Raw genomic sequence first — 14,997 nt, 5'->3', positions numbered from 1 at the left:
TCTAACATTAATGATATCAACCCCTTGACATACGATTTAATTAGAATAATCTTTACTTTTGTTTAAATGTATTCGGTAATATATCGGTTTCGGTATAGCTTTGCCAGAATAATATCAGTATCAAAATCATATTTATGTAAAATCCCCGTTTATAACTGTTTGATAAAAACCGATATACATCGTACAACACTTTGAAGCAGTTATTCTCAGAACCTTTTCGCTTCTTGGTATACATATAGTCGATCACTTACCGTAGCACATGAATCGAATGCAAAGTTGAAATTGTAACGAACAGGCGCAGTACAATGGCAGCTGAATAATCCATGCGCGCGAATTTTACAGCCGTTCGCGACACCTGCCGCGAAAACACTGCGGTGAGCGATGCGTCGTTTCAGTTCCGGGCGTTCCTCGATGACAAACAAACATGCATCGTGTAGCAGAAGAAGGTACGACAGCGGTCGAAATTACAGCGATACATTCGCTCGCGCGCTATAATTCTTTTGACTTTGAAGTGGCCCTTTCGATGCCATAAAATGTGGCCAATTCATTGGCCAAAATTAGTGCTGCGACGGCCGTAAAAATTCATACCTATGAGATCAGCTCTCATCTCCATCTCCAGCACGTTGACGTTCACCGAGGAGTGGCGCGTAAAAAGATGGCCAGCTCACCGACCAGCATCGAAAATCAAATAGACAGTTTTCTGGAACAGTTCAAACGCAGTGCCTCCCGTGCTATGGAGGAATCTCATAGACCTAGCTACAATGCTTGCAGCAGTAGTATCAGTCACAGTCGAAGTGGGAATCTGGATCTCGAAATCTTGGAGGCTGGTGAGTTTCCGCTGTAACTTTCTCACGGTCTATTGTTCCATCGCATTTGAATTTTCGCTGCCTTCTACTCTTCCTTCTGCCCTTTCTTTTTTTCCAGCAGAAAATCAACAGTTTTTTTCACTTGCTGTCGATTGATTTTTCGGGCGTTTCTCGCACATTTCTATGTACCCATTTTCTAATAATTTACTGGTCCAAATACATCTACATCAAATTTTCCATGTACATACTCTTTCTACATCTTTGATGTCTTAAGAATGTTTATAAAATTATATCAGTTAATATTTTTTAAATATCATATTTTAAACTTTACACATTTATTGCATTGTAAAATTATAATAACACACGTATGCCGTTCGTTATAATTGTATGCAAATGTATTTACACCGACATATCACTAATGTTCGTTGTAAGATAACAAAATAATTCATGCACATGTATAATATACGTCACATTTAAAAAGCGAATATTTTTATGCGTTTTTTTCCAATTGTTCGTTAAAAATTGCATTTTTATGAAATCAATAGCAAAAACATTTGCACTGGTTGTTTTAAATTGCACCAGCCCATTTAATGAAACAATAGCAATATTTCTGGTGATCAGACACGTTTCTATGTTAACGATTAAATAATTATCAAGTAATATTGAATTTGTTTCGATTGTATCGTACGGTTTGACAATGACACGCTGCAAGTCACGTGTTGCTAAACAGCTATCCCTCTTTAGAAATCGAGTCTTTCGTGATTGGTTGTTTCATTTTGTCCATAGACTTGTATACAGATAAACGGCTCCTTCTTCAGGGCGCGTTTTGAAGCATACATCGAAGAAAAGCGACAGAGTCTCTCTCTCTCTCTCTCTTTCTGTGTGCGTGCGTGTGTGGCTTTCTCACGCGTTACAGGAAGAGAGGAAGTAAATGATTAGCGAACGAGATGATAAAGTTTACGATATACGACACTATTTCTGATATCTGTCGCCAATTTACGTCCGAGTTAAAAAGAGGCACAACAACTCCACTATTGTTCTCTCTGTTTTATATTGTCTTGGAGTTTTTGTCGCTGGTCGTCGCGCAGCGCAGTCTATCCGAATATGTCTATGGTCTTGCTTTTCACATCATCGCGAAAATTCGTGAACCGGCATTATGGTGTATTGTAACTCGATTAGATTTCGCTAGAGGTCGTCGCTTAATATCGTAGCGGCTCATGTCGAGGAGTTGTAACACTGCAGGGATGCAAGATGTATTTAGTAGCCTCGTGAAGGAAATATCGACTCGATGTATCGCCATTAATTGCATTTATACGGATCGCGTAACCAATGTGGTCATAATCTGTTTCTTGATTCACGGTATTTTTTTTGATCGTTACGTGGAGTGATAAGCGGCGCAGTTCTGTCGAGATAATCGAGGTGTATAGAGATCAATCGAAAATACCGGCTGCAATGTTCGAACGAGAAACAGGCACCGGCGTCGCTATCAGATTCCGTTAAGTCGACGTACGCGACAAATTAGCCTGACTCGCCGCGTCGGTAATAAAATAGTCCCTTAAAAACTAATAAACCGAACTGCTGCACGTCAACCTTTACTGATAATACCACGTGACCGTTTTCAAGCGCATAGAAATTTACTGTGTGATAAAGAACGATATGATTCTACGACGAAAGTCCGTGCGCAGCTGCAATTGTCCCTGTCATCAGCATTGCTCCACGAAATGTGCAGGTTTGAGTGAATTATACGTGTTTTTTCTACTACTAGATTAATTCAACACGAATGGACGTTAACAATGATGTACTAATTAGAAACGCTAACGACGTAAGCGATCATTCCAGTTCTCTTTTCATAACTATAAACGGATTATTGATTTATGGAAATATCTTATTTGTTTACGTACTGGTTATTACAGTATGTTTGTTACAAATAACCGATGACATAATTATTTATAAACTTTGTGTACAAATATTTTATAGAAAATTAATTTAGTTATGGATATTCATTAATTTCTCATGCATACAGTTTATGCGTTTGTATGTGTATACCTACGTGTTTACACTTTAATATTGATCACATTATTCACACCCGCGTCAAGATGTTTTACAATTTATTAATCGATAATTCAACACGCCCAAATAAGCGTTTACAAGTCGGTAATAAAGTGGCTTACTTTTTAAATATTTGACTATGTATTTATCTATGTTGTAACATTTGTACTGCATGTATGTATCCGTGTATGTTCAGTTTTGTCAACGTTGTCGGATTAAAAATTTATACGATCTATGCTTGACGATAATGTTTAAGATTTATCACGATGAAATTATACAGTGATACATTATCGTCCTACCTGCAGGATGTTCCTAAATGTTCAACTAAACTTGAATAGCGTATTCTATTAATACAGATCATACAAATTCCTTAATATTTAATTACTACTATCGTTCTTATCGTTATGCGGTATTCGGATACATTTGTTTACGATATACGAGCAAAATGAACGTTCGAGTTGTTTCGTGACTATATAATTCTCAGTATCTATGACTGAAAAAATACATTTGCAGATTTTTAAACGTTTAATATTTTTTCTTTGGCGCAATTAATAGAATATGTACGTTAGTAAAGTCCGGTGAAGCGTTTCAGGAACAGCCTGTATTCGCTCGAGTTGCAACGTAGAAACTGATCCTGTATGTACGGGACTGGACCTGTTATCCCCTCCATGCAATGTTACGAACTACGTTCGCCATATCATTGAGCGTGGTGCTTCACAATATCAACCGGTATATCGAGAATCACGAACAATTTCTACCGCGAAACTACACATTTGTAAATGTGGCGCCTTTTAAAACACAATATCATTGACTTTGCGAAGATAATCACAAAGTTGAGTCGAGAAAAGGTAAGTAAACTTTGACGTGCCACGTACCATAAAGATCAAAGTTGGAAAGCCGTCGTCGTAGATAGCGATTCTCAACCTTGTTGGTGTCGACTTTCTTTCTTTCTTTCTTTCTTTCTTTCTTTCTTTCTTTCTTTTTTTTTCTGTATCTTTATACAAGAAATTATAGAGACTAATACGTATTCGTTTCCTATTTATGCAACGTCCGTTAAAATAATTTTCTTTACTACTGTATTTTTCCTGTTCTCGAGGAATTTTTAATTTCACGATAAAATGTTCACATTGGCATGTACATTTAACGAGACTGTAATCAGCTGATCATTTGTTTCGAATGTTATCGTTTTTGAAATTTCTTGTCATACGGTATTTCGTAAATATATAATAACTTATTTTTTATTCGAGTTACCTTTGAAATATTGATGTTTACCAGAAAGTGTTAAAAGGCACATCATTGTATAAAGTTTGGTTGAACATGGATGCTAATTTGTGTGAAAAAAATGAGATGCAAGTGCAAGAAGGTGTTGTTACAACTCCAGACATTTTATGTGAAAAAAATAAAAAAACACAGGTATCTAATTGTCAATGTATGATCAATGATGAATTGACATATACACAAACAAAAGAAAAGGTAAGTGAATATCTGTGTTAAGTTTTATGAAAGAAAATATCTTAAATAATTTTAATGTTAAATTAAAGTTTACACGATATGAACAAGTTTGTATTATTACAGGTAGTACGCACAGATGCAACAAATATTTCTACCAAACCAAAGAAAAGTTTGACTAAAATTAAGGTGAAGAAATCCAAACCTGACGGGGAATCAAGTTACGACTCCACAAAGTTAGAGGATAGCCCGGCACAAGTATTAGAACGATTTAAGCGAGGATGCGAATGTCAAGACGATCAGTGTTTTAAAGGGTTAAATCCTGAAACTGTGTATCGGCATAGATTGAATATCGCAGAATTAACAAAGGCTGAACACGATATGTATTTAATGGGTGTTACTATGGCTTGTTTGACAAATCCGTACGAAACAGCAAGACATACGGAACGACGTAGATTACGTGCACAGTATGTGTATCAAGGTCGTAGAGTCTGTTTAGATGCTTTTTTATATTTGGAAAACTGTACGCATTATCAAATAAAAAGAATTAGGAAACACTTAATGACTCATGGCGTCACGCCAAGAGTTCATGGCAATCATGGAAAGATTCCGCACAACACATTTTCTTTAGATATTTATAAAATTGCGACAGAATTCTTAAAAAATTTTATTGAATTGCAGGAAGCAAAACAAAAGACTAAAGTTGCTAAAAATGCACAGTTACACCTTACATCGGATGTTACTCGCAAAGTAGTGTATGATTTGTACATACAGTATTGTAGGAAAATGTCACCTAATATTAAAATAATGGGGTATTCGACGTTCAGAAGATTTATGAAAGTTCAATTTCCACAAGTCAAGTTTGCAAAATTAGAATTTGTAGTTAGAAATCAAAGTGTACAAAATCAAGGGTGTAATAAGACTGACTCGGAAAAGAAGGAACCGATCGATGAAAAATTGCCTGAATCAGCAGACTTAATAACAGAGGATGGTGCCTTATTACCTTTATTAATTGCTAGTGAAACGGGACAAAGTGATACTTATTTTTTGACACCAGTCAGCAAATTACAGGATGGTATGAGTTATCAGATAACTACAAGTGGGCTTCTAGTCAATAAACCGGCATTGCCTATCACTCTAACTAAAGTAAATGCTATTTAAAAACAGAAGTCTTTATATTTAATATTTAGATATGATTAAGAAAATAATATATGTAATAATATATACATATACATGGAAAATAGATATCTAAGCGATACTTTAAACATCACACTTTATATCGAAGAAGAAGTAATTTATAGTTTATACAATAAAATGAAGGGTCCTTTGTCTAAGATATGTACAGATTTATGTCTTATAATACTTATCCATTGTTTTATATGAAACGTCGCCATTCTTTTATTCAACTGTGTTGCTTTGAAAAGCTCATGTTTTATAGCAATAATTTATAGAAATATTATAATTGATTTTTCTTTGTTTTTTACATATATTGACACAAATATATGATCATTATTCAATAGGTATTCTATTCTAAGTTACTGGTATTACTCCTTTATATTGAAAAAAAAACAGTATTAATTATGTAAGAGGTGGAAACCTGTTAGAAGTTGATAAATATTTGTTTGAAAGTCAAGTAGTCAGACCTTATAACCATTTAACGATACAATGTATTATGGAAATATAGTTGGAATAGATTACATAAAGCTCTTCTACGTGTTTCAGAAGTATTTTATGCAAATTCATGTCCTATATTTTTATATAAAAGAGTGAAAATGTATATTTAAGTATGGGACATATTATAACCGATGTATAATATCCTCATATAAAATATCTTACTCCAACAAAAAGTCAAACGTGTAAAATAAGTCTTTATAAAAGTTAAGAATTTAATGTATAATTGTTTTATGTTAATGTTTACATTTTATACAACACAGATGTGTAATAAATAATATGAGCAATAAATAATTTGTATTTTTGCAATTTATAGATTTGTTCGTTTCTTTTCATTATTATATACTAAGCTTATAATAGTTTTTTTAAATACAGATTAAATATAGAAGTTCCGGTTGAATTTTAAACATGCAAATTAAGGAACTAAAGAATTTTAATACAGTGCCTCGTAAATCACTTGTAAAATGAATTAACATTGAGGATTAAACTGCTAATGTTAACTTAAATTAAACCAGGGTTTGATTGATTTGGAAACTATGGGGGGAATGAAAGAAAAGAAAAACTTTATGAAAAGATATTACTTTTTTTTAGTATAATAATTTTTTACGTTTTTTGTTCCTTTTTTTTTTTGTAGGAATTAAATTTCACATTGATCATTCAGTGTTGAGGAGTTCAAGTTTGAGAGCCTCTTGGTTTACAGTTACAACAGAAATGTTGTAGGTACAACAGAGAACTGTTTCAGTTAGTTGGAGTCAGCAAGGTCATATGAGTGCACTCTGAGGTCTCAGTCACATACAGTAAATATTACATAAGTGATCATCACTGCAAATTGTGCAAATAACATAAGACCATATCTTGATTGAAGTAATTTCTTTAAACAGTTATATACTTGTAACAATAATGTCTTACAAGAGTGACTTATGTTTGAAAGAAGCTTACAATGTTTATACACTAAATTTACTGTTTAAATTTATCACGTGCAAAAATGTAAATAATATAAGCAGTATAAGTTTATATACGCCACATTGATATTTCAGTTATTTGGTATCATGTGTATTGTATAGTGTACATTTATATTTTCAATCCAGTAAGTCTGTTAAATCTGTGTAATGTAATTCAATTAGATTGATCTTTTACAGAGGATGTAGAAAGTATGACTGGCGAGATTGAAAATGGGGATTTGGCAATCCGAGATGTTGCAGACCTTCTCCAATCACAGTATGCTATTATAGCAGGTAATTGATGCTCATTCTTGCTAATATTAGTGAAAAGTATCATTCAATTATTAGTCTTTGATTTTAATTGTATATCTTGTACATATCCGTAGGAGGAAAAACTCGAGAGGGCTGTCCAATAATTACTTTTCCCGATAATGGTAATTTTCACAATTTAACTGACTTGGATTATCAACGTCTCATGCTGTATCTTACTTCCGTGCCAACGTAAGATTTCACTATTATTATTATTATTATTATTATTATGTGTCTACAAATCTTAGTTATATAAAAGTATTATCGATGATTTTCAGTTTACAAGAAGCTGATCTTGGGTTTCATTTAATAATTGATAGAAGAAACGATAAATGGAACACAGTGAAAACTGTCTTATTAAAAATCTCTGTAAGTATATGTATAAAAAGATATAGTTAAATAGTAAAATTAATATAAAACTAAACTTGTTAATACAATCATTTTATACTTTAGGGTTTCTTTCCTGGTTTAGTGCATGTAGCATACGTTTTACGTCCAGCTGGATTTTTACAAAAAGCTATTTCTGAAGTGTCAAATAAATTATTTCGAGAAGAGTTCAAGTTCAGAGTTATATTTTTAGCAAATATTGTTGAACTTCATGAGTTTATAGAAAAAGATCAGTTGACCGAGCAACTTGGTGGTAATCTGCCATATTGCCATCACACTTGGATACAAAACAGAATTGTAAGAATCTAGTCTCTAAAATAGAGAAAAGCAATATAGAAATACATAGTGTGGAATTTTAATTTTATTTCTATACCTTGCAGAGTTTAGAAAAGTTCTCATCAATGACACAAGACGTATCTTTCGCATTGGATTCTTTTACACGGCGCTTAGCCGAGATTGAATTTCCCAATAATACTGTTGCAACAACATCTTTACTGTCCCAACAACAGGTCGAGTACAATGAATTGAAGGAAGAAATTCTTAGTGCTGCCAGACACGGCGAAGCACTTTTGGACAGTGTGCGGCAAGTAAATGGCAAGGGAACGGCTGACAGATTAGGAAATGTTGCGGCAGTAGAAAGGTGCGAGATAGTTTAATTTAAGAACGAATTCATGCATTATATTGTTTATAATTAAAAAATAACAAGACATTATTTTCGTTTCCAGATTACTTGTTCAATTAGAAGAAACGGAACGTACCTTTGACTTATTTTGGTCACATCACAGTTCTCGTTTGAGGCACTGCCTAGCTTTGAGACAATTTGAAGCCGACTTTCGAGAATTACAAGCAACATTGGACCAACATTTAAAAACGATAGAAGATATGACAGAAGTAGGAGAAACTCAAGCAAGAGTCGAACAATTACTTTGCGACACATTGGCGTTTCAACGAATTTGTAGAGTATGTACCATTCTTTTACCGATATCTGCACCATTTTATATTGTTAAACAAAAACACCTATTTAAACTTACGATGCGAAGCAACAAATACGTAATAAATGTTCCAGTCTAAATAGATATTTTTTAATACATGAGAAAATAACGTTCGTGTGTCACACGTAAATTATTATAACATGTGTCGCTCTCAATCATGCACAGTTAATGAAATTACATAATTAAAAAAAATATCAATGATAGAATACTAATGGGTTTAAGTTTGAGAATGTTTACAATGCACTTAAAGCAACAAGGTGTAATATCCAAACCAGTATAATATTATATTATTTGATCCATTAAGTAACATTTTTATATGATATTTGTATACATACATATGTATATTCTAAGGTGGTCCATATTTCAGCCATCTATGAAATCATTTTAATGCATTTTCATTAAATACAACTAATAAACGATTCCATGTACAATGTAAATTCTGGTTTGGATACATTTATAAGCAGTCACATATCCATATAACGCACACCATGCACAAATGTTACTTTGCACCGCTTTCCTCATTTTGTCGATAGTCCTATTTGTTGCATACCATGTGGATTTGGGTCTTGGTAAGCAATCCACTCAACAAAATACATATATCTTGTAATAGATTTACATTTTTTAAATCACAGTGATAATAATTTAGTACTTCAAATATTATAATCCTGTGTTTATTATACCTTAAGATAAAATAAGAAACATATTACTTTTAGCAGTTTTTTTATGGGTTTCTGAATTAAATCTCTATCTAAGTCGTTCTCTTGGTAAATGTATTATATGTATACATAGTATGTATACGTAAATTAAAAAATTGTTAATGAATAAAAGAAATAGGGATTTAATTCGTGCCTTGTACTGGCATGATGGGTCTTTGAGAATGAATATCATTGTTATTTCTCACTTTGCACTGCACGTAAGATAGTTTAATCTTTTTTTTGGAATACTTTTTTAGACGAATAATATACATTTAATGAAAAAAAGTTCAATAACTGTTTGTAGTTTTCTTGTTAATGTGATTTAAACGTTTGTTAAACGTAAATAAAATTCCATAAATTTATAGGGAGATATAGAACGTGCGGAGGAAGTGATATCAGCTGGTCAGCAATTGTTGTCCGGAAGACACCAATGCCCGACGGACGTCGTAGAACCCAAGTGCGTGGAATTACAGAGGATTTGTACTATTTTAAGCCAAAGATTGGAAAGGCGACTACACATGTTGACTAAATGCAGAGAACTTATGGAACGAATAGATAAAGTAACTATTTACAAGTTAGAAAGTATTTAGGAGAAAGAATTTCTAGCGTTAACTCGGTTACAAAACATAAATTTATTTCTACATATACGCATAATAGGCAAATACGTGGTGTACACGTGGAATAGAATTACTTGCATCGCAAAATAATGTAACACCGCCTGACCAAGCGCTTCAAGAATTGCAAGAATTGATAGAAGCCGCGGAAGAATTTCATCATCCCAGATGTATTTTTCAAGACTTTGTAATGCCTGAAACAAAAGCTCTTATTACTCAAGTATGGGAAATTATTTTTATCTCGGCGATTCGATGACAGTGTCAATGAAATGTAAAACATTTTACTTATTCCATGAAACGTGTGCATTAGGTTTTGCAAAGAATAGAAGATGTATCTTTAATGTGCGACAAAAGAATAATGACACTGAAGCAGCAATTGATTAAACCAGCAAGACCAGTTCAAACCGTGACACCTGAACCAGTCAAGCCATTACAATCACTGCCTCAAACCGTGAAACCTGGAAGAATTCTTAAAAAAGCTAACACTATGCCAAAGGTACAAAGAGCTATTATCGTCCGTGATTTAATACAGCATTATAAATAACTACAATTCGTTACATTCTTTTAGATGGAAATGAGTCCTATAGAAGGAGAATCTTCATCGCCGGAAAGTGAATCTAAAGATGTAGAAGCTTTACGTTTAAAACGCGGTCACGTTTTGGCGGAACTCGTTGAAACTGAACGAATCTACGTTGCCGAGTTAGGATCTATAATTAAGGGGTACAAAATGGAATTAACAAACGAAACAATGGCACATTTAATACCGGCAGCGCTAGTAGGCAAAGGGGATATTTTATTTGGTAACTTGGAAGATATTTACAGTTTTCACGGGGAGACGTTTTTAAGGGATTTAGAGAACTGTATTTCAAATACCGAACTTGTTGCATTATGTTTTGTACAAAGGGTAAGAACTTGTTTACATACATACGTTTTTTAATAAATTATGTAAAGTATTCTTCGATAATATATTTTCATTTTTAGCGCGAAGTGTTCTTCAGATTATATAGTTATTACTGTCAAAATATTCAAAGATCGGAAAGATTACGAGAACAGATCCAAAATGAGCCGCAGTTTCTTGCAACTTGTCAACAGAGGCTTGGTCATAAGTTACCTCTTGCCGCGTATCTTCTTAAACCCGTACAACGTATAACCAAATACCAATTGTTATTAAAAGATCTTTTAAAATATAGCGACGAACCATCGTGTTGTACTGAATTACAAGAAGCCTTGGACTGTATGTTAGTCGTGTTAAAGTGCGTCAACGATAGTATGCATCAAACTGCAATCACTGGATTTGGCGTGAGTGGAATATTATTTGTTTCTTTGTATTGTTGTTTAATCATGTTGAATGAGGTTATGTTGTAATCTTATTTCTAGGGAGATTTAAATGCGCAAGGTGAGCTGTTATTACAGGGCTCGTTCAGTGTATGGAGTAGCAGTAAACGAGAACGACTTCTCAGGTTAAAGCCATCTCAACGTCATATTTTCTTGTACGAGAAGGCTCTTATATTTTGTAAGCATAGTAAACCTCAAGCTCATAATAAAGCTACATACCACTTTAAGAGATATTTGAAGGTGATTTACGATTTACGATTCTTAATATTTTCATTAAATTTTATTCGTGTTGTAGAATGTATGTATAATTCTATTTTTGTTTAGATGTCGCAAATTGGACTAACAGAATCGGTGAAAGGCGATGCCAGGCGTTTTGAAATTTGGCTTCAAGGTCGAGCCGAAGTACATACAATACAGGCATCCACCATTGACGTGAAACAATCTTGGGTGCGTCAAATAAAAGGTGTTTTAATGTCCCAATTAGCTGAACTTAAGGGAAAACAAAATTCTGCTCTTGGAAAGACTAACCACAAGTATGTTGTATTTAAAACTTTGCCAACGGTAATTGAACGTACATTTAACAAAATTATATTTCTAGACCTTTGCGGCAAACAATTTCGTGGGAAGCTCAAGGCAGTGTTTCCGGGTCTCTACGGACTCTTTCGGTCGATGGTAGCAGTGTTATATCGCACATTACAGACGTCTCGCAATCAACGGAAGACGATGTCGCTTGGAGTTCGGAAAACAGTAATACCGATGACGAAGACGCTTTTAGTGAAAATCCTGGCCCAGCTCCTGTAAGTATTTTCCCCTTTTAATGCTTAACCATTAGTTAGATGAAGTTAACACCGTGCCCGAAATATTGTATCCAATTAGGGTGGAAGATACGTAGCATTAGCTGATTATTGTGCAGTTGGACAGTCAGAAGTTACTATGCACGAAGGAGACAATCTAGAACTTCTTAAGGTCGGTTGTGCTGGTTGGTGGTTTGTAAAATTAATAGGTACTGGAATAGAAGGATGGGCACCTGCAGCTTACTTGGAACCAATTAATCGAAAAACATCGCGCAGTTCTCAGTCGGTGAACAGCCAAGAAACTATATGAAACAGGCGTCTAACACACTAGGTTTTTCTAGTGTGTTAGGTTTATATAATTGTCGTTAACGAGTATCGATTGTTAAAGAGTAGAGTTAAGAATTGCATATGGAGGCTTTTGTAATATAAAGATACGGACAAGACTTTGGAAATTTACCATAAAATTTAACTCGTAACATGCACACACACACACACACACACACACACACACACACAACCACACCCACACACACAAACACACAATATTAAATTTCTGATTCTGTAAACTACATAATACAACAGCAATATGCGCTTGATTAATACAATTAATCAATAAACAGTTATAATTACGCGTTACTTTTAATATTGAAATCAGAGAAAAGTGATTATCAAAGAACAATCTGATTGTGTAACCTTTTATGAAGAAGTCAGGGAATAGAGAAATGCATGAATTTTTGGTTACATAAAGTCTACTCCACAAAAATTTTTTGGTGAAAGTAAGTACTTTATGCAAGAAAATAGAATTTGCATTTACTAAATAATAAATACATATACTATTAGTTAGATTTATTCTTACAAGCAGAATAACATTTATAGAATTGTACAAAACAATGTTTCGATAGCAAATTAAAATCATGTGCAAGCATACACGCGTATTTACATTTACATAGTTTAAGAATTGCTACAAATAATACAGATTTGTATTTAATGTTGCATATTGTCATACCAATAAGAAAATTACTGCAATGAGATACAATCGTTCAGTCGTTAGGTTGTTACTTCCATGAAAATTTCCATAGGGATATTATAATCTATAAAAATTTATTTGTACTTACGAGCTGCATAATATTCGACCGAATGCAAATCATATGCTACAAGACTTGGAATAATTTTGTTAGCAATGCTTGTAATATGTTTAATATGGTTGAAACTTGTGTAAGTACAGTTACAGAAAAAAATCAAATGCATCTGTGTTATATTTACGAATTATTTTTTAGGAAACTCATGTTAATACACCACACACATGATTTAGGTATACAAAAGAAGTTTAAATGCGAACATGTATTATTTATTTTTACAATTAATAGAGTACAACTGAAAGTAGAAGTTTCACAATGTTTTTAAGTGAGTTTAGAATATTTGCAAAACTATCGCAAAATTGGTTAAAGAGTCCTTCAAGTAGAAACAGACGATCGAATATTTATTTGATGGTTCCGTAAATGAAATATAAAACGTAGAACTACTTTGTTGGCACATTAGTGTAGTTAGAATAGAAAATTATACTGTTAATAAGTCTTCGTGACCAAACAGCTTGATATTAGTACTATTTTAGTAAGTAGTATAAATAACTTATTTAAAATATTTATATAAAGAGAAAGCAAACGATTACAGAGAGATTAAATAACATATACACAAATTTTTTAGAGGATAAAGAATTAACACCAAGCATTGTGCAATATTTAACACTGATTGTAAGAAAAATGTAGTATATACATAGGTAGTAAAGTTGCAAATTTCGATTTTAGCATAGTTAATGATCTACCAATTTCTTAAGTATCGAATGATAATGAAACATGTATAATAAAGTAATTTGTACTAAAAGTTTATATGAATACAGAAGAATTAAGAAATTGTTAAGGATTAACATTTTTTTTATAGCTATGGAGTGCAATAATTATGTTTACTTTATAATCGAAAATGATAAATATTTCATCGCATAATTTATATTACTTGTACAAGTGTTATTTAAATGTAATTTATGTATTATTTATGCATAGAAAAATTCTATTGTGATTACGAGATATACATATTGAGTACAAATAATTTATTTTAATAGTACGAGTATCGTTTAAAAATATTCATGTTATAATGATTGAACTTGATGCTGTAATAAATGCGTCTGCGTAATTTAAATGTATAATTTTTAGTTATCTTGTTAATGTTTGATTAAAAGAAGTTACGGAGGTTTGACCAAAGAAAATTTTATACTTTTCTTTGGTAAGATAAAGCTAGAGAAACTATTTAATTTATAATTACGAATATTTGTAATTTCATGTGATTATTTCCATTTCTTTCGAGTAATAGAAATTTATAATTTTTATCCACTTTTACGCCGTCCTGATACCGACTATGTAGTTATAGGATTTAATCAAGCAAACTTCATTATTTTGTGTTTACTATTTAATTTATACATATATCGAGAATTCGTTTTAAAAATGTTACAAGGGTTTGTGTGTATTCAAATACAGCAATATTGAGTGATAATAAAAATCGACTATTGTTACATATTTGCAAAAGCGATTTTAAATTGTATTCGATTAATAATCCTTTTCGTACAAAGAGAAAAATAACGAGGTGTACTGTACAGTGCGTAATATTGTATTATGAAATTATACAAACATTCAATTTACAAAATATGATACATAAATTGTACTATTTGTTTGAACAATATAGTTTTCAATTTTACTTCAAAATTTAGATTATTTCTCTTTATTGTTTTTCTTTTTTGTACTAATATACATAGGCGATCGAAGAAACATTCAAACGTTTAGAATCTTCTATAGACACTATTAAATTAACATATAGACAATAAATATATGCCCATTGTGGAATATTTCCATTCGAATATATACGGATATATTAATAATTTTTGACACAAAAAAAAAAAATTATAAG

At 32.5% G+C, this 14,997-nt stretch overlaps 2 protein-coding genes across 5 annotated transcripts; both read left to right on the top strand.

Moving 5' to 3' along the window:
- Window positions 1–257: 257 nt before the first annotated feature.
- Window positions 258–14,115, top strand: LOC122404046 (guanine nucleotide exchange factor DBS-like). 4 transcript variants are annotated; one of them, XM_043407908.1, is made up of 16 exons: window positions 258–827; window positions 7,115–7,210; window positions 7,303–7,417; window positions 7,504–7,594; window positions 7,679–7,909; window positions 7,993–8,252; window positions 8,338–8,572; window positions 9,665–9,859; window positions 9,957–10,133; window positions 10,224–10,409; window positions 10,482–10,817; window positions 10,895–11,212; window positions 11,291–11,488; window positions 11,573–11,781; window positions 11,847–12,045; window positions 12,125–14,115. In XM_043407908.1, the coding sequence occupies exons 1-16, from the start codon at window positions 656–658 to the stop codon at window positions 12,350–12,352; spliced, it is 3,246 nt and encodes a 1,081-aa protein (XP_043263843.1). In that variant the 5' UTR covers window positions 258–655; the 3' UTR covers window positions 12,353–14,115. The 4 variants fall into 4 exon arrangements, with proteins under 4 accessions (XP_043263843.1, XP_043263844.1, XP_043263846.1 ...); XM_043407909.1 differs by lacking the exon at window positions 258–827 and adding an exon at window positions 2,085–2,535; XM_043407911.1 differs by lacking the exon at window positions 258–827 and adding an exon at window positions 6,638–6,772.
- Window positions 3,057–5,586, top strand: LOC122404049. Its single transcript, XM_043407915.1, has 3 exons — window positions 3,057–3,703; window positions 4,131–4,328; window positions 4,431–5,586. Exons 1-3 carry the CDS (start codon window positions 3,635–3,637, stop codon window positions 5,463–5,465), a joined length of 1,302 nt encoding a protein of 433 aa, XP_043263850.1. The 5' UTR covers window positions 3,057–3,634; the 3' UTR covers window positions 5,466–5,586.
- Window positions 14,116–14,997: the final 882 nt, after the last annotated feature.

The sequence above is a fragment of the Colletes gigas genome, unplaced genomic scaffold (assembly GCF_013123115.1).
Source record: "Colletes gigas isolate AHSC1104 unplaced genomic scaffold, ASM1312311v1 Colletes_gigas_Sc00097, whole genome shotgun sequence".
Taxonomy (NCBI): domain Eukaryota; kingdom Metazoa; phylum Arthropoda; class Insecta; order Hymenoptera; family Colletidae; genus Colletes; species Colletes gigas.
Note: the sequence above shows the minus strand (reverse complement) of the source record. Positions and strands in the feature narration are given on the sequence as shown.